General features: G+C 36.9%; 1 protein-coding gene and 1 non-coding gene across 4 annotated transcripts in view; one reads left to right on the top strand and one right to left on the bottom strand.

The window, feature by feature from the left end:
• The first annotated feature begins 566 nt into the window (after nt 1–566).
• Nucleotides 567–26,092, top strand: part of LOC103702084 — a 29,932-nt gene continuing 4,406 nt past the window's right edge. For 2 of the 3 annotated variants that reach the window (XR_005510938.1, XM_008784375.4), the window contains exons 1-20: nt 568–1,134; nt 2,252–2,323; nt 3,143–3,186; nt 3,273–3,384; nt 4,021–4,092; nt 7,842–7,904; nt 11,835–11,912; nt 11,992–12,084; nt 12,179–12,298; nt 13,698–13,778; nt 15,380–15,595; nt 15,729–15,776; nt 19,268–19,522; nt 20,458–20,561; nt 20,882–21,126; nt 21,971–22,039; nt 22,128–22,192; nt 23,058–23,227; nt 23,349–23,427; nt 24,356–24,611. Coding sequence is in view for 2 of the 3 variants with exons in the window: in XM_008784375.4 (XP_008782597.2) it covers nt 769–1,134; nt 2,252–2,323; nt 3,143–3,186; nt 3,273–3,384; nt 4,021–4,092; nt 7,842–7,904; nt 11,835–11,912; nt 11,992–12,084; nt 12,179–12,298; nt 13,698–13,778; nt 15,380–15,595; nt 15,729–15,776; nt 19,268–19,522; nt 20,458–20,561; nt 20,882–21,126; nt 21,971–22,039; nt 22,128–22,192; nt 23,058–23,227; nt 23,349–23,427; nt 24,356–24,611 (2,608 nt within the window). In the remaining variant the exon portion in view is untranslated. Of the gene's footprint in view, nt 1,135–2,251; nt 2,324–3,142; nt 3,187–3,272; nt 3,385–4,020; nt 4,093–7,841; nt 7,905–11,834; nt 11,913–11,991; nt 12,085–12,178; nt 12,299–13,697; nt 13,779–15,379; nt 15,596–15,728; nt 15,777–19,267; nt 19,523–20,457; nt 20,562–20,881; nt 21,127–21,970; nt 22,040–22,127; nt 22,193–23,057; nt 23,228–23,348; nt 23,428–24,355; nt 24,612–26,092 lie in introns of all 3 variants that reach the window. The other variant, XM_039124342.1, reaches the window with a different exon arrangement.
• Nucleotides 10,141–10,262, bottom strand: LOC120110339. Its single transcript, XR_005511282.1, has one exon. It is a non-coding gene; the product is annotated as a small nucleolar RNA SNORD14 (small nucleolar RNA).

The following is a 26,092-nucleotide window of genomic DNA, read 5'->3' as shown; positions in this document are numbered from 1 at the left end:
ATTGCGGCAAAAGAATTTGTAAATTTGTACAAAGTGCCGGCTTCAATTTTCCCATGGTGGTAAGAGGATTGCTACCTCATGTCTCTCACAATTCATATTTTTCTCATTCATATTTTAATGCTAAAGCCTCCTACGAGATTGCCGTCCTTGATGGTCCCACCTTTCCGCAACTAATCCAATCACAACGTATATAATATCCCTCCTTTCCTTGGATTTTCCCTTTATCCAAGAATCTCCACGGATATCGCCCTTCGCGTTCGATCCACGCCATCATCTGGGATCCCGAATATCTTCGTCCTGTGTGGGCTCCCCACTGCAATACTCTAACGGGCGGCTGGTGATCGAAGAAGAGCGCATACGGAAGATCGATCGCGTCTCAGATTTATCCGTTATTCGGAATATCCATAGATATAGCGCCCGCTTTTTAGCCCCGCCTTCGGCCGGCGCCATCTGATGAGATCACCGACCGTCTAATCAGTTCGGCTCCACCGTGACACTCGGAAGGGACGGCATTGAGATGACCTCGACTTGTATAAATTCCCAGGCGAAACGGCACAAACGACAAGGTCCTTCTGCGGCCCTCCCGTATCGGTGCTTCCCCTCGTAAGGGAACCCGAAAAAAGAATTATAGTAGTGCCCACTATTTGTCGCCATGGTCGCTCTTCTCCGCTTCAAATATTCCAGTAACCCTCTTCCCTTCCTCTCCCACTACTCCCCAACCCCACCTCAACACCAAAGAAGCTCTAGTTCTCGAAGAATTATTCTCCCATGGCGTCGTCCATATGCCGCCCTCCTCGCGTCTCCGGCGTCGCCGTCGACGCCTTCCACCTCGAGAGGAACGCCTCCAATCGGAGGGAAGTTCCATGGATCGCGCCGATGCGGAGCAAGAACGGTTCTTGTTTCCCGTATCTTGCGGGTTTAAAGAGAGTCTTGGAGACTCATCGATCGGCGAAGCGGGACTTGGGTTCTTGGGTTCCTAGAGCGTCGGTTGAGGCTGGTGCTGTGGCAGAGGAGAAGAGGAGGGAGGAAGAGGAGGAGAGGAGGCCTTTGAGAGTTGGGCTGGTCTGTGGGGGTCCGTCGGCGGAGCGTGGGATTTCGTTGAACTCCGCAAGATCCGTTCTTGATCACATACAGGTATGTTTCTGCGATCAAGGTTCTAGCTTTGTTGGTTTCGTTCGTTGTGGATTCTTTTTTTTTTTTCAAGAATCGAGGATAGTGTTGACGAATAATGAAATTGTTAGTAATTGCAAAACGTTACGATATTGTCCGTAAAATGAAATCTTTTCTAGTAATACATGTGAACGCACTTGTATTCCTTGGTTTTGGGTTCAAAACAGAGGTCTTTTTCAAGATTATATTGCTTTGTTTCTCAAATTATTGGATCGACAACTCGGTTAGTATACCAACTTTTAGTAGGTTAGAATTTCTGATGTTGAGTATGATATGTTTGTTGAATTAGAGTTACGTTGAAGTGCTATGTGGAGTTGGTTGATGTTAGTCCCGTTGCATGTCTGTAGTCTGAGAAACTTTGGTATTGAGTCGCAGTTTCAGGCATTTGATTTTGACAAGACAGAAGCAAGATTCTGGTGGTGATGTTATGTACAGAATATGTATAGTTATAGTTGATGATATGGATAGTTTAAAAATGATTATTACTTTTAAACAGGGTTGCAAGCGCCTAAACATTATCATTTTTAACTTGTGAGCTGTGACACCGAATATGTACAGAAGGGGAAGAAATCTTGAGTTCCTATACTTGCTTGGTTGCACGCATTTAATTCCCTGGAAATGGGTTACTAATATGACTTACATGGCTTCCAGCTCCACTTCCTTGCAATCAGACAATGAGCATAAGATTGATCTAGTTAAGGCTTGACATGGTTACTTTTATCTACCTTCTGATGATTCATATTAATTTGGTGATCTCTCTAGAGATTAGGCATTAGCCACTCTTCTGACCAAAGTAATTGTTATCATTAGGGAACATAATTCATATGACTGTGAGTGAATATGCTCTCTCTAAAATTGGCTTTCAAATTTCTGCTTTTTGTATTCTGTTGAGAATTTTTTGGGGTTTGAGTTTATAATGCTTTCTCTTTGAGGTATTTTAACTAAAATACCTATGCCTATTTCGACAAATATTATTTTCTCTGTATATATACAATAATTTGGTATCATTAATGGGATGAATGTGGAATTGGTATTATTTTTTGTAAATGATATTCAAATTCATGTTCACATTACATCACAGGGAGAAGATTTGCATGTCAGCTGCTACTACATTGACTGTGATCTCAATGCATATGCAATATTACCTGCCCAGGTTGGTATACCGAATCCTAGGTTTCTAAGTATTTATTCACTTTATAATATCATTTGTAATTTGACTGATAATTTCTGTGCACTATTGAATACCTGTATTCAAGATTTGCTGTCCCGGTACGGGACCCCGTATCGATGTTGCACTAGCATAATATGGAATTTTTCCAGCATACCGAGTGTCGGTATGCCATCCGTACCGGTTACTAGTATTGAACTGGTACGGTATGGTATACCGTGTACCGCTTGGTTTCGGGCTGGTACAGCGAACCATGTCTGTATTTGCTAATAACATTTCCTTATATGCAATGTGAATCTATTGTATAAGGGTCTTCTCTAGCTTTGGTGAACATATGGGCCATTCTCCATATCCCATTGGCCATTGCATTAACTCGAATGCTTATTACTTGAGTTCCTTGGAATTGTAACATATATATGGAATCATCACATATTTGCAATGTTCATAATGCTTTTCCCGGTCATTTCACTTAGTTTTATTATATCTAACATACTTATGCCAATTTGTGGCTAGTTCTATCAGCCACGGAAGTTGGATAAGTTTGACATCTGTTTGTTCAAGGGTACCTGTAAATTGTTTTCTCTTCTGTCACAAGTACTTTACAACTGTTTTTGAACATAGAGATGTCTAATAAGTTAGCTTTACAGATGATTTAAATGACCATGATACTTGGCATATTTTAACATTTTTTCTTTCTGGACCACTTGTAGATCCAAAATCATGTATTTCACTGCATATTTTTCCTGTTATGTCTCTTGTGCAAGTCAGTAATGTGATGTTATTTCCATTTTACTCTTTTCACAGTTGTATTCAAATACTCCTGCAGATTTTGATTTCAAACTAGAGAGGTTAGCCTTTTGAGTTCAATATGTTGCCTTCTTTGTTCAAATTAATATATTTTGGATGTTACTTTTTTCTGCTTGATTTTTTGCAGCCTTGCCCAAGGTTTTCAGTCATTATCTGACTTTGCTGCCCATCTTGCTGTCTCCGTGGATATAGCATTCCCAGTTATTCATGGTCGTTTTGGTGAAGATGGTGGCATCCAGGTTTGTATTATGAATGAAATAAACTCAACTCAACGAAATGAAAGGAAACAAAGCGTTAATACCAAACTAGTTGGGGTCGGCTCCATGAATCCATTTTCTCCATTTTGCTCTGTTTAAGGCTACACTTTTTGAAAGATGCACTAGTGTTATATGAATGATATAAGAGATAATATAACCGTATGACTCATTAAAGTTAAATGCTACTCCTAGGGGTTGTGCAGTTGACAAGCTTAAGGAAGTTGGTTTGTTACAATATCAAAATGAATGAGTCTTATGAACATGTTTAATAAAAATTGATGGGTCCTGAAATATCAAAAATGTGAAAACATTCTTTCCCGTGCTTTTCTACATAGAATTGGGTTTTATTATCTGTATTTTTTTAGGAAAAAAATCACATACTATCAATCTGCCCATTAAGAGGAGAGTTGAAGTGACATGATTGTTATTGCCCTTGACCTTCATACACCTGGCACTACATAACTCTCCTTATCTTGGTCTCACGTGATTCTTGTTGTGGAACCCATGGACGCAATAGGCAACTTTGTTTGGCTTCATATGTGCTAACTTTTAGCTCATTTTTTTATCGTAATCAAATGATCAAATTAACATCTATACTACTCATGTTCAATCATTTAGGAGCTGTTCGAGAAAGCGAATGTGCCATTTGTTGGTACTTCATCAGATGAGTGTCGCAAGGCATTCGACAAGGTAAGCAATCAATCTTCACTTCTAGATCGTAACAATTTTAGGATATTGTTTTGCTGCTTCTCTTGTAACCAAGTATGCATACTTGTTTAGCGCTTGATTCTTAGCAGAAAGGTGCAAATTGCTATCTCTGTTTCGTGTTAATGGATCTTCTTGGTAAAAGAAGGTGTGTGTGTGTGTGTGTATGTAAATATATATACATATAATATAGGTAGGCTAGGATATACTCAAGTGTATCTCCACTCAAATATGGCTAGATCATCATTGGATGATGGAGGTCCAACATTGATGATCCGGGCTGTTGGATGTGATCTGCTACATGTAAATTGCTTAGATACCAAAAAAAATATTATTTAGACTATCCAATTTTTGACCACTTGATGCATATGCTAGGGGTCTTCAAATTACATGATATTTGGAAGCAGTTCAGAGATAGTAGATCACATCTAGTGGTTTGGGTTATCGACGATGAACCCTCATTATCCAATCATATGTATGTATGTATTTATGTATATGATGTATCCTAGTCTACCTCTCTCTCTCTCTTTGTGTATATATTTATATGTGTGTGTGTGCAGTCTAGACTCTATTAACTACTAATCATGGTGGAATGAATATATATTAGTTATTGGAAAATATTAGATATTATACTCATATTAGGCACAAAATAATAACTTATTATATGACTGTTTTGAAATCGACACATCGTAGGATTTGCATGATGGAGTGTAGTTTGATTTGGATGTGACCAAGTCTAGAATTGAGTTTTAGAGTTTAAATTTAAAAGGTTAGAAACCTTGTTCAAATAATCTAGATCAGCTTTACAAGTCCTGATCTGCCAATTGCTCTTATTAGGAGCAGCCTCTGCTTTTAAAGGTTAAAGGTTAAAATGTCATGTATGGCTTATAATACAAACTTTATCAAAACCTAGGTCCCGGTTAATATCCCAAACTTGAAACTGATTAGATCATGTTTAGCTTACACCAGACGTAGACATTATTTGTTTCCCCAATTTTTCACTATTGATAGAGAAAGGGTCTATTGCTCCTTTTTCTATTGGAGAAAGAGATAATCAATAGCATCCAGATAATAAAATTCAAATATTGTACCCATGGTATGCAAAACCAACCTAAATCGGACGGTACGGGGCGTAACGTGCCATACCAGTTCGGTACCGATATTCGGCACGGATGGCGTACCAACACTCGATATTCCAAAAAAAATTCCGTTCCATACCGTATCGACATTGTGCTAGTGTGTCACCGATACGAGATCTGGTACCGAGACGACGAACCTTGGTCTGACCTAAAACTATTTAGTTAGGTTGGTTTTGGGGCTATGATGCAAAATCAAAAACTAGTTAGTGTTGTCTCCATATAAGACCTAAACCCAACCTAATCCATTGCACCTATCTTTTCCCAAAAGCAAAAGGCAGATATGAAAGGGAAAAGGGACCACAGCTACATTTTTCCAAAGGGTGGTAGTGAAACTAGGAAATTAAGGTTCATTTCTTTCTCCTAGAACAATTTTCAATAGCCCTTAAGAAGTAGAGATATGGTTGAGAACATGGTATGCCATATCGGCCCGAATCGGGCGGTACATGGCATACCGTACTGTACCGATTCGGTATCCGGTACGGATGGCGTATTGACACTTGGTATGCTAAAAAAATTTCATACCGTATTGACACTATGCTAGTGTGGCACTGCTACGGGGTTCGGTACTGAGACAGCGAACCTTGGTTCAGAAGACAAGGTTCAAGCTCATGTTGTATCAAAAATTAGCACATGTTTCAAGCCCATGTTGTCTTCTTATGATTATGGAGACACTAGAATTTTTTTTGGTACAAGGAAAGATCTATTTTGTATACAATAATAAACTATGTCTAAACGTGCACAAACATGCATATCAGTGTAGAAATTAATAAGCTACTTTATCTAAAGGTAAAATTACCATTCTAATAATATTAGAGATTATTTTTAACCATGGTGCTGACATTGTTCCTTCAAAAATTACTAGGTACTGTAGAACATTAGTATATCAGATAATACCTGATAAATCCCCTATTCTAGTCAGTCAAAAACATAGTTCTCGTTCATTGTTATATCTACTTGCTTCGTTGTTTACAATACTTGCAATTTTTATGGGCATCTTGGTTGTCGATGGAGTATTGTAGTACTAAAAAATAGGAGATATTGGGTTAAATTGGCTTACTAACCTATGTAATATAATTATAAAAAATTGAGAAAATGCTAGATGGTTGGAGGAGAAGTATATAGCTGTTCATAAAATAAAGGTGATGTACAAAACGAATTAATCTTATGGGTCAGCCAACGAAGTTATGGGAAAGGATAATTGAACAAAGATTAAAAAAAATAACAACCGTTTCAATTAACCAATCTGGGTTTACGCTTGAAAGATCAGTAATGGAGGCTATCTTTTTACTTAGACAATCGATAAAAAGATATAGAAAGAGGGAAAAGTCTACATGTGGTCTTTACTAATTTAGGAAATCTTATGATAAGATGCCCAGAAAAGTGATTTGGTAGGCTTAAGAAGGAAGAGTATATATAAATGATATATTGAAATAATTGAGGGCATTTATGTTGGGCACTAACAAGTGTTTGGTGTTCCCGCGATAGAATAAGTGTTTTTCCAATCACAATAGACTTACATCAAGGATCAGCACTAAGCCAATATAAGATATTAATTATAGATAAACTCATAGCTAACATTCAAGAAGATGTACCACGATCTGTTTTTTGTGGACGATATTTTATTGATTGATGAAAAGAAAAGTAAATCAAATACTAAATGGGACTTATGAAGAAAAAGTTTAGAGGATAAGGGATTAAATTTAGTAGAGCAAAGATAGAGTATATGCAATGTGAACTTCATGAGGATGGAAATGAATATGTAATATCAACTAAGACCAATAGACAAGAGATACCATAAAGTGATTGATTTTATTGTTTAGGATTTTATTATAAAACAATAGTAGGGATATAGATGAAGATATGTGTAATAGAATTGGAGTTGCTTGGATGAAGTGGAAAGGTGCGTTTGAAATATTATGTGATAGATGCATATCTTGGAGACTTAAGAAAAGAATTTATAAAGCAACAATAAGGTCTACAACATTATATAGCTCAGAGTATTGGACAATAAAGAAAATATGTGAAAATAAATTGAGTACAATAGAAATGAGAATGTTAAGATGGATGGGTGGTAAAACTAAGAAGGATAGATTCCGAAATATATATATTAGAAGAGCTGTACATATTAAGGAAAAGATGGAAAATCAGATGAGATGGTATGTACATATACAACAAAGATATGAGGAGGACTCCTGTAAGCAGAGGTACTTTAGTTTGTGTTAAGGTTGTAAGAAAGGAATAGGAAGACCTAAACTAACATGGATGGAGGTTATGAGGAAGGATATGAAGAAACTTGGAATAACATCATAAGTGGCTCCAGATAGGAATACTTGGCAAATGAAAATCTATAAAATTCGGACCCCAAATAGTTGGGTAGAGGCTAGATGATTATGATTATGATTAGTTTGTTAATTGAGAAACAAGATAGACATAGGCAGCAGCTTTATATGACTTAAATGATCAATGTGTACAATTCATTTATTCATATAACATCCATAAATAATTCTACATGGTACTATGCCTTAAACTAAATCTAATTTCTTCTTAATATAATACCTAATGGTATCTTTTTTTTTGTTTTTATTTCATTGGTAGTACAATGCATCCTTGGAGCTGAGCAAACAAGGATTTGTGACGGTACCAAGTTTTCTTGTAGAGGTGTAACTCTACACTCACTACTTTATTTAATTATTGTTATATTGTCATACTTTATTTTTGTTACCTAGTATATTGTTGGTTATGATTGCATGGCCTGCTGCATAGCATTGATTAAATATCATTGCATTTTTGTATTGTTCATTCATAACTTTTTTATATAGTAATATGTGATGCGATTGGTATTGTGTTTTTAAAGTTGAAGGGGAGAAAAATAAAGACAGGTCAAAACAGAGACGTAAGGTCTATGCCAATGCCAAGAATACTGGGGAATAATGGAGACGATACTTCTAAAATTGTATGAAGATTATGTTTAATTGATTTGATAGGCTACCTGATCATATAGAATGCCTATACCAGCATTACATATGCTTTTAATTGGGTTTTGTTTTGGTTTACATATCTCTTAATGATAATCTAATGCCAGTGATAATGTTGGTTGATTGTGTAGTATAGAATCAGAAGCCTGGCACAGGGTAGCCATGACCCATGATATGGATGCAGAAATACTGTTGATATCCATTATCCATAATGGCTTCTCACGAGCTAATGTAATGGTCATCAATCTGTGTACTAGCCATGGCTGAGCATTTGAATATCTGGGATGACAAACCTTGTGAAGAGCAAGCATAAATGTCCTCAAAGAGCTCCCACCTGCAGCCAACCCTCCCCCGCCCCCCCAAAAAAAAGAGAAAAAAAAACAGACTTCTTCGCCCCTATTTCCTGCTATAGTCTTCAGAGAGTGATGTGAAGGAGAACACAATGGAGAGATATAACATATTCGACTAAAGTTTCATACTATGGCACTAGACAGAAACTCCATGGACCTCTAAAGCATTGGATCAAGCATGTATGATCTGCCTTCCCTGTGGAATTCAGATCTGCATGAACTCCTTAGAGGTAGAAAGCCAAAGAAAGGGAATGATAAAATAGTATTTGTATACATAATGGAATTAAGAAGTAGAAACAAGGGAAGAGAGCAAACATTGATGTCCTCAAAGAGCTCCCACCTGGCAACCAACCACACCCCATCCCCTGCCCCACAACCAAGAAAAAGAAAAAGAATAATTTCGGATTGGTTCACCCCTAGTTTCCTACTACGGTATTCTAAGAGTGACGAGGACAACACAGTGGAGAGATAAGGCATTTGACTAGAGTTTCATACTATGGCACTAGACAGAAACTCCGTGGACCTCTAACGCATCAGATCAAGCATGTATGACCAGCCTCTCCCGTGGAATTCTGATCTTCATGAACTCCTTTAGAGGTATAAAGCCCAAAAAAGGGAATGATGCAAAGTATTTGTATAGATACTGGAATTAAGAAGTATAAACAAGGGAAGAGGAGATGGAACACATTTGCAATACTTATTTAGGAGCATGCTTGCCCAAAATACATGCAGAGTTGGGGTACTGGTTTCTAATGAGCTAATTACAATATGTGCGCAATGTTGCCAAATTTACATATGCTAACTAATGTGCATAAAAAACATCTGACTGATAACACTTGATGAACAAATTTAGCAGCATGTGAAAGTTGGTAAATGTTAAGGTTTGTCCAATGTACTTGTGATAGCGATATGTTGTTCTACTTGGTCTGATTTTATCTTATTCTATTATCAGATTATGTCTCATTTTCATATATCAGAACAGTTTTGGGATATATAATTTTATCTTGGTCATCAGCACTTGTTTTTTGTTTCTCTTCTGTTATCTCTTAAGCGAAATTCAACCTTCGATGGGTTTCTACCATTGATATTACAGTGACAAATTCTAGAGTCCTGAACATAATTCTGTATTTGGATTTCCTGTTTTAATCTAGGAACTTGATTCTTCATGTATGCAACGTGTAAATTTACACTTCTGCACTTTCCTAATGCAGGAATAATATGAAGCATTTAATTTTTGTCTTCGTATTGTCATTTTAAAACCTTGCTTCTTGGGGCGTGCACAGTTCAGGTCAGGTCGGTTTAGGGTTATTTTTGAAACCAAACGGGCTAAAATCAGTTTCCCAAAATTGAAACTGAAACTGAACCGACATAATACAAAAACCAGTTCAAACTGACCTGAAAAATTCGTTTTGGTTCAGTTCGGTTTATCAAGTTAAACTATAATAACAAGGAACCATAAATAGACAAAAAAAGTGTTCAACCAGATGGGAGAAAAATCTAAAATAGACACAGAATTGTAACAACGGTATTCCAAGTTTTTTTTTTTTTTGTGTGTGTGGGGGGTGGCGCGATCTCAGATATCCAAGGAAGCATTGAGCAGCAAAGGCTCTCAAGCATGGCGAGGCGAAAGCCCGCAGGCAGCCACTGCAAATGTTTTGAGAAACAAGTTTTTGGATTTATCATCATCAGCAATTAGCAACCAGCAACGAGTGACTAGTAAAAAAAAAATCTATAACAATAAGAAGAGGAAAAGAGAAAACATGCCACCATAAATAGATAAAAAAATAAACTTTCTAGTTTCAACCAAACGGGAAAAAATGTAGAACTACACAACGGAATCGTAAGAAAGGAATTTCAACTGAAGGCGATCTTAGACATCCAAAAAAGGATCGAGCAGCAAAGGCCCTCAAGCCCGGTGAGGCAAAAGCCCTCAGGCGACCATTGCGAATGTTTTGAGAAACAAGCCTTTGGACCCCTAGAGAAAACCCATCTCACAATTCATAAACAATCCTAGAATGAAGAAAGAAATGAGGAAATAGACAAGAAAAAAGAAGACCTTTTACAGACACCAGCAGTGGAGGAGATTGAAGGGAGCCGAGGGTTTCAAGTTGCTATGGTGATGGATGGAGGAGTACAGGATTTAGGGTTCTAGAGGCTCGAAAGAGAAAAAAATTAGGGCACGCCATGGTCGTTGTCTTGGGTGTGATGGGCTATATATACTGCTTCTTAAAAGGCTTGGGTGATGGATGATTGTTGATATTTGATCGAAGACTTAGAAGCAAGATTTGTTGTCTCGATGCTCTATATTGGTACTATCCTATTATGGTGTCAGTACACGGTATGGTATGGTAAGATTCGGCGTACCCAGTATTAGTACGGTATAGTATCACAAACTGATTCTGTATCGGTACGGTACGTCCAGTATAGTATGGTATGTTCGATACGGTACGGTATCGACCATGGTTTGCCGTACTGATCCGGCCTGGGACCGGTAGCGGATCAGCGTGGAATCCGGTACCGGTAGTTTATTGTTGAAGAATCGGTACGGAACCGGTACAGAAACGGTTCGGACCGGTCCGGGCCGGGACCGGGTCGGACCGGTCTGAGCCGCCACCGGTACGCCGACTGGTATCGGTACGGCGGACCTTGGTATCGACCGATACAACAAACCTTGCTTAGAAGTGTTAGGGTTGAGGAAATTGGTTCCATTTAGTCCCACATCGACTATTTAAATGAAAATTTCTCGCTTTGAAAGAAGAATCCTTACAGGTCCTGTCGCCAAGCGTGAGAGCTTATAAATTGAACCGATTTTTTCGGTTCCAAGAAATTCCAAACCAAAATCAGACTGCATGTCGAAAACTCGACCTAAACCGAACTGAAATAACTGGCTCAGGTCAGTTTTGTGGTTTGTTCAGTTTTGTTGCACACCCCTACTTGCTTCTTTGTGTTTGCAGTGTAAGGCGTTACAATTCCATGGAGCATGAATAGAATGAAGCATTATGCATATGAAAACATTAATGCTCGATCTTCATGTTAGTAAATGTGTTGTTAAAGCCACTTCAGCATGGTCTTTTGTTCTACTAACTTGCTTTAGGTTTGCAAGTCTGACCATCTTGTGTAGGTTGTTGATATGCTAGCAACAATGTATGTCTCAGAATCTATCTCTGTTATCTTTGTTGTCTGTACTATGGATTTCCTGGTTGGAAAGCAGCATCTATCCTTTTTGCTCCTTTGGAATTAATTTTGTATGTGTGAAAATTTAGCACAATCAACCAGACAAGTCTGAATTAATAAAGTGGTTCTGGAGCAATCATCTGGACCAAGAAAGAGGAAAAGTTGTGGTAAGGCCCATTTGGTTTATGTTAAAATGTTGTGGAATGAATATCAATATAGTCATGATTGACATTTTTGGTTTTGCAGGTCAAGCCAACTAGAGCAGGATCAAGTATTGGTGTTGCAGTTGCTCATGGTGTTGATGATGCCATTGGGAAAGCGACTGATATAATATCAGAGGTAATTACATTCACTGATTTTTTAATAAAATACAATAGAAAAGAAAATGATGGAAAACTTTTGCTTTCAACTGAATGTTTCCTATGACCAGCAGGGCATTGATGATAAAGTTATTGTTGAAGTTTTTCTAGAAGGTGGGAGTGAATTTACAGCCATTGTCATTGATGTTGGGACAGATACTGATTGCCACCCTGTTGTTCTACTTCCAACTGAAGTAGGTTCCATCATATTTTTCATGTTCTAACAATTAACTGGTTCTGGTATATTGTTTCATATTGCTCATGATATCTCAGTGTGCATTCTAAGATATTTTATATAGAACCAACCAGCCTCAAATAGTTGGCTTAAAGATTCTTTTGTTATGGATATATGATGGCTATATATTATGTAGTTAGAAGATGCCGGCACCGATGTTCATGATTTTGAAGCTGGGTTGTGGTTTAATTATGACCACATGATTTTGATGTTCATGGATTAGTGAATCTTGTGATTCGAGGTCCCTTTACTAGGTACATTCAGAATCTCCAATGAAAATCTGACCCATTTACCGACTCCTCAAAACGAAGTATATTATGTTTGTCAACTGAAAACATTTACTTGCAAGGAAATCCTACTCGGCATAATATATATGTGTCATAGGCTACAATACACTAAGATCTGAGGTTTGACCGGATTCGATGACAGCTTTGCATCTTTGTCTGATCAGTCTCTCTCCATGGAGCACCTTAGAATAATGGAATTCCTTAAACCGGAGTTAACCTTACAAACCAGATATTGCTTCAAACCCAAGGTATAAGAATAAGCTGTTTTGGTTGGCTTTAAATAAACTGTTGTGGCTGAGGGTAGAAAAAGATTCTGATACTATTCAAGCACATTTCCAGCTGAATGAAGTTGATAAAGTCTCTTGGTGGTTGTACCAAAGGTCTGGGTTCAATCCCTAGGGTTTGCGGAGTTAGGGGTATTTAGGGAGGGGTATCCTCCGCTGGGTATATGTCTTCTGCTATCAAAAGAATAAAAGGACATAATTCCAGCTGTTAGAAGGTTTATTTTTATTATTTTATTTTAGTCTTAGTGATTGTTGATGCCTTGCATCACTTACATCTAAGCAAGCCAATATTTCTGTTCCACCAATTCATATTGTTAAGTTCCTATCCTTTGAAACGAACTCCATCAGATCCTTTCACTATTTTTTGTCTTGTTTTCTACTTTGCATAGGCCTCTCTTTTCTGTTATTAGGAGCAGGCAGTTTTAAAATTTGCAATCCAGAAACTAGCAGGATCACCAGATTCACCACTAATATATGCTCCTCAATCTTACTGAAAAAGGTAATTACCAGGGCTTAGTAGAAAATTGCGTTGATCAATTTTGAACATTTAACTTCATTGCTGGATCTAAACTTGTGTATTTTCACTTTGTAGATAGGCTTCTTGTGGATATTTATTTCTGATATTTAGATAGATCTACAAACAATATTGCAAGTCAATGAATGCCCAACTGTGGGAGTTTTATACTTAAAAGGTCAACTTTGAGTGTCACTGTTGATCAGTGTTTTCATGATCCAGTGACAGAAGTTTCTGGGACCTGGTATATCATTTTATCTCATCCATTGGCAGGTGGAGCTTCAATATTCTAGCAGAAATGATGCAGAAGATACGATATTTAATTACAGGAGGAAGTATCTTCCAACAAGACAGGTATGAAAGGGTGCAAGGTATCTATATACCTTTCTAGATATATGGTCAAATATTTGCTGAAGATCCTGGATATATGTTGCCTTTTGTTATCTGAGTACTTGCAGCTATACTGCTGCAAGACGGAAACATGAATATGTGCCATAAGAGTTTGAATTGTATAGCATGATGAAACGTAACTCGTGGACTTTGGCATTATAAGGAAAGAAAACACTCATCTCTTGACTCATAGCTCAAGGATGGTTCTTAGCAGTCACATAAATGTGCACGTGTGCACACTCTCAGATGTATGGATGCGTGTTGTAGATACATACTTGTGTATAACCATGTTCGGAGTGTTTGTCCCCTCCATAGGTACATTATCTTCTTTTGAAAATACACTCCAGGTTTTATGTAGTAACAAGTATGTTAACCAAAAGTGCGAGTGCAATTACCACATAGCATAAATAAGATTTCATGAAAGAGTATCTGATCCCAAACATTTTACCTATTGGTTCATTGCTGTCCAACAAATTACTGAATAGTCAGACTCACATGCATTCTATCTGCCAAGTACTAGTGTCATGAGAGAGGAAAAAATGAAAGTTAACTATGGCTTCCATAATACTTATAATGTTGAGATAAAGAATAAACATTTAAAATCCAACTCTAAGTTTTAAAAGTATTTGTGTAGGCATTATTTTTCAATCCACTAAGACTGCATGACTTGTAGGGTGCCAAATAGTTGAGTTGGTAAAATCTCGTCTTGACAATAGACCTGGGTTTGATTCACACCCTCATGCAGTAGAAATGGTGGGGCTTGCACCTTTTTCAATCTCAAAAAGAGAAAGAAAAAAATTAAAAGAAAGACAAATAGCCCATACAGGCATGGATGAACGAAATACATGAAAATCTTTTCTAATTTTAAAAGTTAACTTATATGCTTACTGGATGATAATTTGGTAGTAAGTGAAGTAACTCCATATAGTGATTTCAGAAACTCCTAGTCACAATATTATATTATCTCAGCTGTGGCAACAAAAAAAATTAGCATTGTTAAGTGGTATCCACCGTATAATAAAGTCGATATTGAGCTTTATTTATAAAGCATGAAACATGTATGGAAGTGTAAGAATATAGTTTAAAGAATGTAAATATACAATCAAAAAACTTTCCATTATCATCTTGATTTGAATAATTGTATTGTGCTTCTTTTCTGATGGGAAGAACTGCACACATCTATCATTTTTATATTTTTTCTGATTTCTTAGTTTCATATTGTTCAGTAGTTAAGATCCCGACAAGTCTATTTTGTGCCTATAACTCATTTTGTACTAGAAACTGGACTATATATAGCAATATGTTGCAGTACTAGCAGCTATATTTCCTTGAGATTCTCATTCGTGTTCTTTTGTGTTTAGCTGCATCTTTGTTATGATGGCTGTAACTTAAATGAGAAAGTCCAGTCATTGTTTTCGGTTCCTTCTTCTTGAAAGCCATTACCAAATTATGTTTACAAATATTGGCCAGGCATTCAAACATATTCATGTGTTCTAAACTTCTACTTAAACTAGGCATGTGGTTTTCAAAACTTTATCTTAAGTTTACCATCATATTTTTCACAGGTTGCTTACCACACTCCTCCACGCTTTCCAACTGATGTAATTGAATGTATCAGACAAGGAGCTTCCTTGTTATTTCAACGTCTCCATTTGCGTGACTTTGCCAGGATTGATGGCTGGTTTTTACCTGATCCTGTTGATGTATTACCATCAGTGGACAACCATAATAAGTTCGGATTCACTAAGTCGGGTGCAATCATATTTACTGATATCAACTTGGTAAGAGACAAGTTCATGTTATCTGCGGCATTCTTATTTACTGGTATCTGTTTGATTTACCCTCTCTAAGTTTTATATGATGCTTACTAATTTCTTTTGCTACTATGCTGTTGTTGCCATTTATTTGACCTAGATAAGTGGGATGGAGCAAACCAGCTTTTTATTTCAGCAAGCCTCAAAGGTACCCTTTTTCTATTACTGTTGATATCTGTCAACATCCACTTCGGGATTACTAGTGATATTATGGTGATATCATATGTAACGGTGATAGATTTTTCTGAAATTGTAAAGCCTCGATCTTATACATATATATGACATTATTATATATTTTTTTCCTGACACACAGTGGAACTCTACTTCAGGCTATCTTGATCTATGTGTGCCAAAGCTACAGTGGTGATCTGTATATATATGTGTGTGTGTGTTAGAGCTTGTGCTGTTGGTCATATTTAATAGGATAGAACCTTTGTATAAGGGAGAATGAAAGTTGTGGCTTGTGGGACATAAATTGCTGATAGATTCATAGATTTTTCAGTTGTGGGAATAAGGGCTGACCTTAACTCTCATAATTTACTTTTCATGATGCAGTTTCTATTAAAGAAGCAAAATTTAGGACATGCATTATTAAAATAAAATTAGGAAGAGAAGGGTAACATTATTAATTATCTATATTGAAGCATTTATTTTACTATGTCATGATGGTGTATATGAAGTTGGGGCTTCATTGATTGCAATGTTGATGCTTTGAAGAAATGCTTTGTTAGCTCAGCAACATCAAGATTATGATACTAATAAGAAAGCTAGCCAAGTAGTTGAGAGTTATCTCCAGCGGCTACTGAGATTGTGGAAGATCTTATAACAACATTTAATTAGGGAATGAGTGGATGGTGAATAGGTTAAAACACCACTTAACATAAAGGAAAGCCTTACTGATTTGAACCGCTTGGTTCAAGGCATACTGACTTGAACCGGCATGGTGTTAGGTCGATTCGGCTGTTTGGCCCAGTAAAGGGCCTGAATTGGCACGAACCAAGTGAAACTGCTTGGTTAGACTCGTTTTGGAGCAGTTCGGACCCCTTACCCGTTTTTCTTTCCCTTTTTCCTTTTTCTCACTTTCCCTTTTTCCTTTGTTCCTTCCTTTGTTTTCCTTCTCCCTTCCTTTCTTTCCTTTTTCTTCCCTTCCTTTCTTCTTTCATTTTCTTCTTCTTTCCTCTTTTTCTTTATTTCCTCTTTCTTCTTTCCTTCCGTTTTCTTTCTTTCCTTTTTGTTCTTTGCCCGTCCTTCAATTCTTTCCTTTCTTTATTTCTTTTTCTTCTTCTTCTTCTTTTCTTTCCTTTTTCTCCTTCTTTCCCCATGTGGATGGATACTTTAAAAGTACTCTGAACATCCATAAACCTTAACTAGGTACTTTGAACAGCAACCAAGGCTTAATTGGGTACTCTAAAAGTGCACTACAATAATTTTAAACATCCATAAATCTTAAAATAATCCTAAAAAACAAAAGGAGGAAATAATAAGAAAAGCCAAAAAATGCTATACCAATACCGAACTAGTGCACATTTGTGTATCGAGTGTCAGTATGGTACAATTCAGCATCATATCAGTATGGTACCTAACATTAACATGGCAAAGTTGAAAATGTTAAGCTATTGTTGCAAAAAAAAATAATAATTGGAAGAAAACATTTTTAACTGGTAATCATGGAGTGGGTATTTAACACTAGAAAGAGCTGGTGATTTGAAGATGATGATTATAGCTCGCTTTGTTTGATATTCTCACCCAAAATGTCCATCATTTCATCGAGCTATTATGACCAAATTTGGCAAAATAATCACTACATGAACCAACAGCCTTAGCCTTGTGTTAGCTAGCTATGCCTCCCTCCACTTGGGAGCAGTCCAGAGTTTGATCCCTAGCGGTGGTGTCCCCAATATATTTTTTCTTTTTGTTAAGAAAAGAACTGCAAGAATTTACCCTTTTAAGTGATGTATGAAAAGTATATGTTCTTTTTAGAATTCAATATGCAGAGAAGGTATGTGTGCAGAGAGAAGTGCTCAAAGGGTTAATATTATGTTGGAGAGTATATATCATTTGATAGCTAAAATGAAGTTTTTTCTAAGGTCCTTCTATGATGACCTTGACTTTGATGGCCTAAAACTTGTGAGGCAAGTATTTTGGTGGATGCGATGAATCCAATAATCTATTCAAGGTTCACCAAAACTGGTACTGGAGGGCATAGTGGCCAGCGACCGATTCAGCTCGGTACAGATGCATAAGTATTTTGGTGGATGCGATAAATTTGATAAGATACTCAAGGTTCACCAAATTGGTACCTAAACGTGTACCGGCCGGCAACCGGTTTGGCATAGTATAGGTCTGTACTGTGCCATTCTAGAGTATATCAAAACAAGGAGAGCCGAAGAGGGAGGGGGAGAGAGAGAAAAGGAGAGAAGGAGGGGGAGGGCCGCCTCAGCAAACCCTAATCCTAACCCGAGTGAGAGAGAGAGAGAGAGGGAGGGGGAGGGGGAGGGGGAGAGGGAGGGATGGAGGGACTTATTGGACCCTTGAACGTGGGCGTCAGGGAGGTAGACAGTCAGCAAGCAACCAGGGGGAGAGGGAATCTAATCGTGAGTGGGCAGAGGGGGTTGGGGTCTAAGCGAACCATGCAGGGGGAGGGACCTGTCTCGATTTAATATCCTAAACTGTGTCGGTCTCCCACTAGTCTGGTATGCCCCGAATCGGCCAATTCAGCATGGTTTTGCAAATCTTGAACCTGCTGATTTGGGGGGGGGGGGGTTGCTGACTACATAAAATCATATGTCCATGCTCCATATGACTACATAAAATCTCCAATGTTTCAAGTTTCTTAATTTGCTAGTATCGTGCACAAATTAAACAAAGAAGATCTGCTTCATTTAGGATTTCATGCACCATCAGCGAAACTATCTAATTCAGACTACACATATTACAATATGCATTCATACCACCTGTTATTTGGATCACATCTTTCAGTTCTTAAAGCTAAATTATCTATGGAAGGAAAAAAAGTTATCTCCAGTTTGATTCAGATAATGAAGTCAGTCTCCTCATTCATATTCTATATTTAATAACCATATCTCTTGATTGTAGCAGATATTAATCGTAGAAAAGTTCTTTGCAATTTTGTAAAAATGATTAACTGCTTCCTGCGTTTTGTACAGTTGATATATAAGTCTTCTTTCAGTGTGCTGAAGTGATATAGAGATATACACCAACAGTTCCTACTCGTATTCCATCTGCTTTTTTCTCTTGCCCATCAGTGTTTAAGGCTATGTTCGGATGCTTGATATTCAAAAATCATGATTTTATTTTCTAATAATTCTAAATGTTTGAATTTTAAAAAAAAAGTTGAGTTTTTAAGGTGACACTTGGTTGTTGGAAAGAGAAAGTTCATAACTGGAAAGATTTGAAGATAAGAATGAGAGAAAAACATGAACTTTGAAAATTTGTACTCAAAAGTAGAAATCCTTAGTTTCATGATTTTAGGTGTTTTTTGAAAATTTATGCGACAACATACATTTCACATTACAAAATTATGGTTAGTAATTTCGAAAAGCTAAAATATCATGATTTTGAGGGACATCCAAATGCACCCTAAGTGATGTACTGAGCAAAGACACTTTCTTTGTGCAGGTTGGATTTTCTCATTCAAACATCCTTCGTACCATTATCCAGCATGCTTGCTTGCGGTTCCCTTGTCTTGTACCATGGAGAAAGTCATGGAGTGCATTGTCTACAAGACTGCAATCTGCACATCGTGCAAACGTCAAAAGAGAAAACAGAGAAGCTCAAAAGGTCTTTGTTATCTTTGGAGGAGAAACTTCAGAACGTCAAGTATCTCTCATGAGCGGGACAAATGTCTGGCTTAACTTGCAACGTTTTGATGATGTAAATCGCAAAAGCTTACAAATAATTGAAGCTAGTTAATGTCTCATCTTGGATGTTAAAATTTGTGCTGTTAAGTGTCGAAAATATACTTTTTCAGCTACTTTTCATGTTAATATTGTTAAAAAGTTCAAAACCATCTCTACATGAAAGTTTTACCAAGATTTCTTCTATTTACCTGAACTCTATGAAATAGCCTCAATTTGCATCGTCCAAGAAATTTTTATACTTTATCTTTATAAAATTCATTTTTGAGCCTAAAAAATTCTCTTAGAACTCATTTTTTAATTATATTGAGATATTTGGCCTCATCATCATCTTTTTGTGATATTACTTGTTCTATTATATGGATTGTTTGTGATTTTTTTCCTTTCAATCACCAATTTAACATTTTAGCCATAAGCATAGTTCTCTTTGTACTATAACATAAAACATCAATTTACATGCATGCGCTTATTTACGCATGTCAATGTTCATGTAATTGCAACTGTGAATCCTCTTTTGGGAATCTGAAGCATCAAATTCGTTTACCTGACACACACCCATACTCGTATCTTAGCAACATGCTTTGCATGCAGCATACCAGTTTATAATATCTGCAAATAAGTGCATAAAATTTTTTAAGTGACAGGCATGCCTTCTTATGGACATTGATGTCAGTGTATGTAGACTTCTCCCCCTCATCTGGGTTTCTTCATTTTGTGAATTTTTTCCCTTATGTATTTAGAATATAATTCATTGCTTCAAAGTAGCTTACATTTTACCTTTCTGGCCTTTATATTTTCCACTGTATCCTTTTATATTTTCCTATCTATTCTATTGATAATATATTTGCTTGCCTCTAGAATTTTCTTTACTCCAAAGAATATGCATATTGAGATTTACATGAAATTTTGTTATCATTGTTATTTTCTCTTTAATTGTTTTGGTGACTTCAGGTTGATGTACTTCCATGTCTACTTGCTCCTGCAAATGGATATTCATCTACCCAGCACCACGACGAAGATAATGATGCCAATTCAAGAATAGTTTGGTCTTTACCGTAAGTGTTCTTTTTGACATATATCTACAGTGATCCAGACAAGTAAATCCTTGCTACTTAAATGTTGAAATCTTTTAGGCCAAAGGGTCATGCTTGCTTTTACTGCAAGTTGTATAACCTTGATTCTTCTTGTTATTATCACCATTTTAAACCAATAATGTTAGAGCTTTCATATCATGTATTCAATGTGTTCATTGGAAATATTGACATATAAGAATTTTAATATTTGATCAGGGAGTCTATCTCCTAGCATATCTTTGTGCAACATTATTCTTTTAGTTCTTTCAAAATATATTACTAAAACCCATTTTCTGCTGCAGTTATTCTCTAGTTCTGCGTCATACAACAGAGGAGGTTTTTGCTGCATGTGTTGAGGCAATCGAACCAACTAGAGCTGCACTGACATCTCATTTACGCAAGCATGTGGTGACTGAACTCGCAGAAGCTCTAAATAAACATAGTTGGTTCACGGGTTTTGACATTGTTGATGAACCTCCTGTGAAATATTCACTGAAACAGTGGATTGAGTATGCTAAAGAAGCTCAAGCAGTAGCGTTTATTGCAGGTTCATCCTGAATGATACCACATTCAGTAAATTTATGTTTTATGATTGGTTTAATTTTAATTTCAATTTTAGTTAGTGATGCTTGCTTCTTGTTTTTATGGTAGTGGAGTATGTGTATGGACATAGGCATGTAGATGGAGACATATACAAAAACATGCCCACACACTTATATGTGTACTTATATGTGTGCATATATATATATATATATATATATATATATATATATATATATATATATATATATATATATATATATATATGCATGAGCGTGTGTGACGTGCAAATGCATGTGAATGCACACATACTTGTGTTTTGCTTGTTTATTTGTTTATTACATTTATTTTGGCAATTAGTATATTGGGTGGAGAGAGGGGGGAGAGAGAGCAAGAATGAGTGTCTGGCGTGGAGCATGCTGCCTGTTTGGAGACAAAAAAAATGACTTGATAAGCCTTCTTCTAGCTAAATTTATCTCAAAAAAAAAAAAGAAGCCCTAAGCGGTGCTGTGCTGGGTCCTGGTACTGGCCTGACTTGGACTGGCACAGGCTGTCACTTGAGATGATGGTGGTATAATGTAATTTCCCGACAAGCCTAATATCTCTTTCCCTTATGTACTGCAAAATAAGCTAGTACATTAGTCTATGGTAAAGTAAGATCAATCGATGCTTCGTACTTTGTCAATAGTTTTGTTTGCGTACTACTGATCAAAGAGTGTCTCTGTTAATTTGGTTCTAGTTTATAATCAGAATAAAGCCAAAGAAACTGAACTTCTGTTGTGTATTGATGCCTTATTTTTCATAAGGTTACTTTAGTTCTTTCGATTATCATCATTTGCCATTATCTACAGTGCATGGTGGTATTGGTGAGGATGGTACCCTTCAAGCTTTATTGGAGGCTGCAGGAGTTCCTTACACAGGTTTGAGCTTTCATGATCGTTTTCTATCTTCTAACTTATACTCTTTTGCTATACAGCTGGGCTTTTGTCATAATAGTACATTTTTCAGGTCCTGGATCAATGGCTTCCAAAATTTGCATGGACAAAGTGTCAACATCTCTAGCCCTTAGCCATGTATGCTATTTGCAATACTTTTCAAGGATGGATATGCATACCAATTAATTTATTCTAATTGAATGGTTTTATGTTTCTCAACCTATGTATTTAATGTCGGTGTATAAGCTAAACATGAAAATGGCTTTGGTATCAACTGTCAAGTATATTCATTATGAGGTGAAATAGCTCTATTTGTGATGTTGAATTGTAGAATAACTTGCACAAGTTACTTTATGCAGGTGTCTTGTTTCTGTTTTTATGTTAAATGGAATGATTCAAGTTTTAATATTGGCTGAACTATTAAAAATTTGCAAGAACAAGATTATTAAGCTCAAGATAGTGTTGTGGGTAACTCATGTTCCACCATGCCTCTTCATATAGGTTTTCAATAACGGAGGCTTGAGGCATGTTTCAAGTTGCATATTTTGCTCTTAGCCTCTTACAATGAGTCACACCAGAAAACAATATACATTACTTGCTCTGACAATACACATACTTGAAAGTAGTGCCTAGGAAACAACAAACCTCAGGTCGCAGTGTTCCTTTTGGGTCTGCCTATGAGTCGCATCAGAAAATCTTTAAGTTTCCTTTATATGTATATGAATGATCTAAGAACTGTGGGGCATGCGCCTGCCATATTATATCATACCAACTTTTGGCATGAACTGGCATGCTTCGGTGCCCAGCCCTATTTATTTCTTTTGCAAAATGCTGTTCTTTTATGGATTTATGCCTGTCAACTATGTGAATGAGACCTGAGATTTATGTATCTATGATTTGGCTAAAGAGCTAGCTACCTTAATCTTTTATTTTATGATGTGGCATTTATTATTTACATTCTCAATCTGCTAGAATTTGTGATTCTCTCCACTGTTGAATGCAGCTGACAAGTTCAGGAGTGCTTACCATACCTAAGGATGTAAGGAGTAAAGAGGAGCTACTAAATTCATCTCCTCTTGATATTTGGCATGACTTGACGACAAAGCTCAAATCTGAAACATTATGTGTGAAACCAGCTCGTGATGGATGCTCGACTGGAGTTGCTAGACTATGGTATGTGAATGCTCACACAATTGTGACTCTCCATATGTACTTTTGTTTGCCTGAGACTGGCATAGTGTTTATTAGTCTGCATCTGCATGAGTTTTGATGCACCAATCACACTGTTTTGCAGCACTGTGAAGGATTTGGAAGTATACATAAATGCATTGCGGAACTTTCTTCCACGAATTCCAGCTAATAGTTTGTCAAAGGTCTGCAAACTCCTACATTTAGGTTTTTCAGACATTGTGGGTAGGAATTTGTCTTGTAAGTAGGTCCTTTGTTTAAAGGCAGATATAATGCCAGTGGAACTTAAGTTTTCTCCAGTCATTTGTTTGGCTCCTTATGGTCAACTCATTAAATGGATATTAGTCAGAATATGCATAATCATATCCATATCTGCCTTTTGTTTTAATGTATACGAGTACAAATGTAGATATCAGGTGAATTATGATCTTAATTATTAAGCATTCTCATTTGGCATAAAAATGTACAAATGCATCTCAGATATGAAGAACACATCCCCTTAATGTTCAGTTCCGGGCCAGTATCAGCATTCTGCACTGGGTTGGTACTGGGCACCAGGCAAGCTGCTTGTTATTGCATTGCTACTTATGTCCTCTTTTTTCTTTGGGCATGGTATCATGCATGCAGGTGGTCCTACTTAAATCCTTAGTGGCATCATAATATGTTTGGTAGCTTACCTATAGTTCCTTCACTTAGATTAATCCGAATTTGGCTTTTAAATTAACATAACGTGCAGTGCATAAATCTCTCTCATCTTCAGGATTTATAAGTTTATTTGTCATGATAGGAGACACATTAAGATGATCTGCCTTTCAATTTAACCCTGGCCGGTAAAGCTATGCTATAGTATACAGGGCAAAGTGTCATTTTAGCATGGCAGTTCATGATCATATTGAAAATATTTATCATCAGGCACATGACCTCTAGATATTGAAAAGAATTTATCAAGTGCATCTTTCTAGACTAAAATTTGCTTATCAACTTCTTTTTTATTTGTTGGAAATTCTTAAGTTATTCTTGCATAAATACATAGTATGCTAAGATAATAAATTAAAAATATATTGTTCAATCAAATGCAATTTTCAAAAGTTCCTGTTCAATTGTATGTGCTAGGCACACGGGGTGATTGAGATGCCAAATCCTCCTCCACAATCATTAGTCTTTGAGCCTTTCATTGAGACGGATGAAATAATTGTTTCATCCAAATCAGCAAATGATGGTGCTCGTAGTCTAATATGGGAAGGACACAATGAATGGGTTGAAATAACAGTTGGTGTCATAGGTAAACGTGGAGAAATGCGCTCACTGAGTCCTAGCATTACTGTTAAAGAAACTGGTGACATCTTATCGCTTGAGGAGAAATTCCAAGGTATGTTTTCCTATGCCTAATCTTACAGACAATCATGGTTCCATGGATGTGCTCTGCTATTTTTTAGTTGATCAGTTTAATTATATAGAACAGCATGTTATGTGTAAATTGTACCTTTTCCACATTGCCTGCTCGTTGAATGCTTTGTTTTCTTTTATCTTCTTTATTCTTTATGATAACTGTGTTATAATGAAAATAACCTTGGGCATCACCTGTGCCTTAGACCATTAGTTCTAGGACCTCATTTTAGTCTATGTACCCTGTAAACTATATTTCAGATCAGTAAAGTGGGAATGGCAACAAAGATGCGGGACAATATATATAGGTCTCTATATGGATATCTACATTTTAGGTATTCCACCTGAATTGGACATGCAGGTGTTTAATTGAGTTTAAATATTCCATATATAGTATACATGTCACATGATGTGTGTTATGTCATGCTCGCAGTTGCAGCTATAATTCATATTGACTGGGTCCTCAGTACAATATGATATTAATAATATTACAACCATGGTATGTTGAACCGGCCGGTACGGGCCGGTTCAACATGTATCGGACTGGTCCAGTCCTTGACCAGTTCAAGCATGGAAAATGGTTTGGGGCCGGAATCGAGCGGTATGGGGTCCGTACCAGCTTGAACCGGCTGGTACAAGAGCGAACTGGACGGAACCAGACCGGTTCCATCCGGTTCGGCCAATGCAAACTGGCACCTTAATGCCACAGAGTGGCATTTGATGCCATTCTTAGGCATTTGCCACAGAGTGGCTAAATGCCATAGAGTGGCTGTGGAGCGCGTCGCACACACGCGCTGTGCGCTATTGGCCGGTTCAATATAGGACCGTACCGGTCCGGTAGGCGACCGGTACGCCTACCGGTACTGGTACGTCATACCTTGATTGCAATGTATTTTTTCTTCTTAAAAAAGTTAATGTTTTTTATTGAGTTTGGGTTTAAATATAAGATCTCAAGTAGCACATGCTAATGTTATAATAAGATATTTTTTTTTAACTTGTTATAAGAAAAAATTGCAGGAGCACACTTACGGACATATTTTTCAGGCCTTGAATTGGAATATGTGATGAAATGTCATCATTATCTATTCCTCTGTGTGTGTGTGTATTGTACATATCCTATATATATTATGCATATATATTATAAATACGTATTATGAATGTTAATAAAAGCACATATACATCTAAAATGATGATTTGGAGAATGAGACTTGAAATATTGCATCCATTGGTTGTGATTTGCTGGGTACGTAGCCTTCATAAGTTTCGCTGATAGGTTATGAAAGCAGAAAGCTGGAAGTCATTATGTTAAGGAGGTTGCTGTACTTCTTTTGAACTCAGCAACAACAACTTGGGCCATATTGTGAATGCTTAAAACATACTTATGTGGATTACTTTAGGAGTAATAAGGTTTGATGACAGGGATTTTCCAAGCATATCACCACATTATTATCCTAGGCAGGAATA

Source organism: Phoenix dactylifera, chromosome 3, assembly GCF_009389715.1.
Source record: "Phoenix dactylifera cultivar Barhee BC4 chromosome 3, palm_55x_up_171113_PBpolish2nd_filt_p, whole genome shotgun sequence".
In the NCBI taxonomy this organism is placed as follows: domain Eukaryota; kingdom Viridiplantae; phylum Streptophyta; class Magnoliopsida; order Arecales; family Arecaceae; genus Phoenix; species Phoenix dactylifera.
This window is presented reverse-complemented; position numbering and strand designations above follow the sequence as displayed.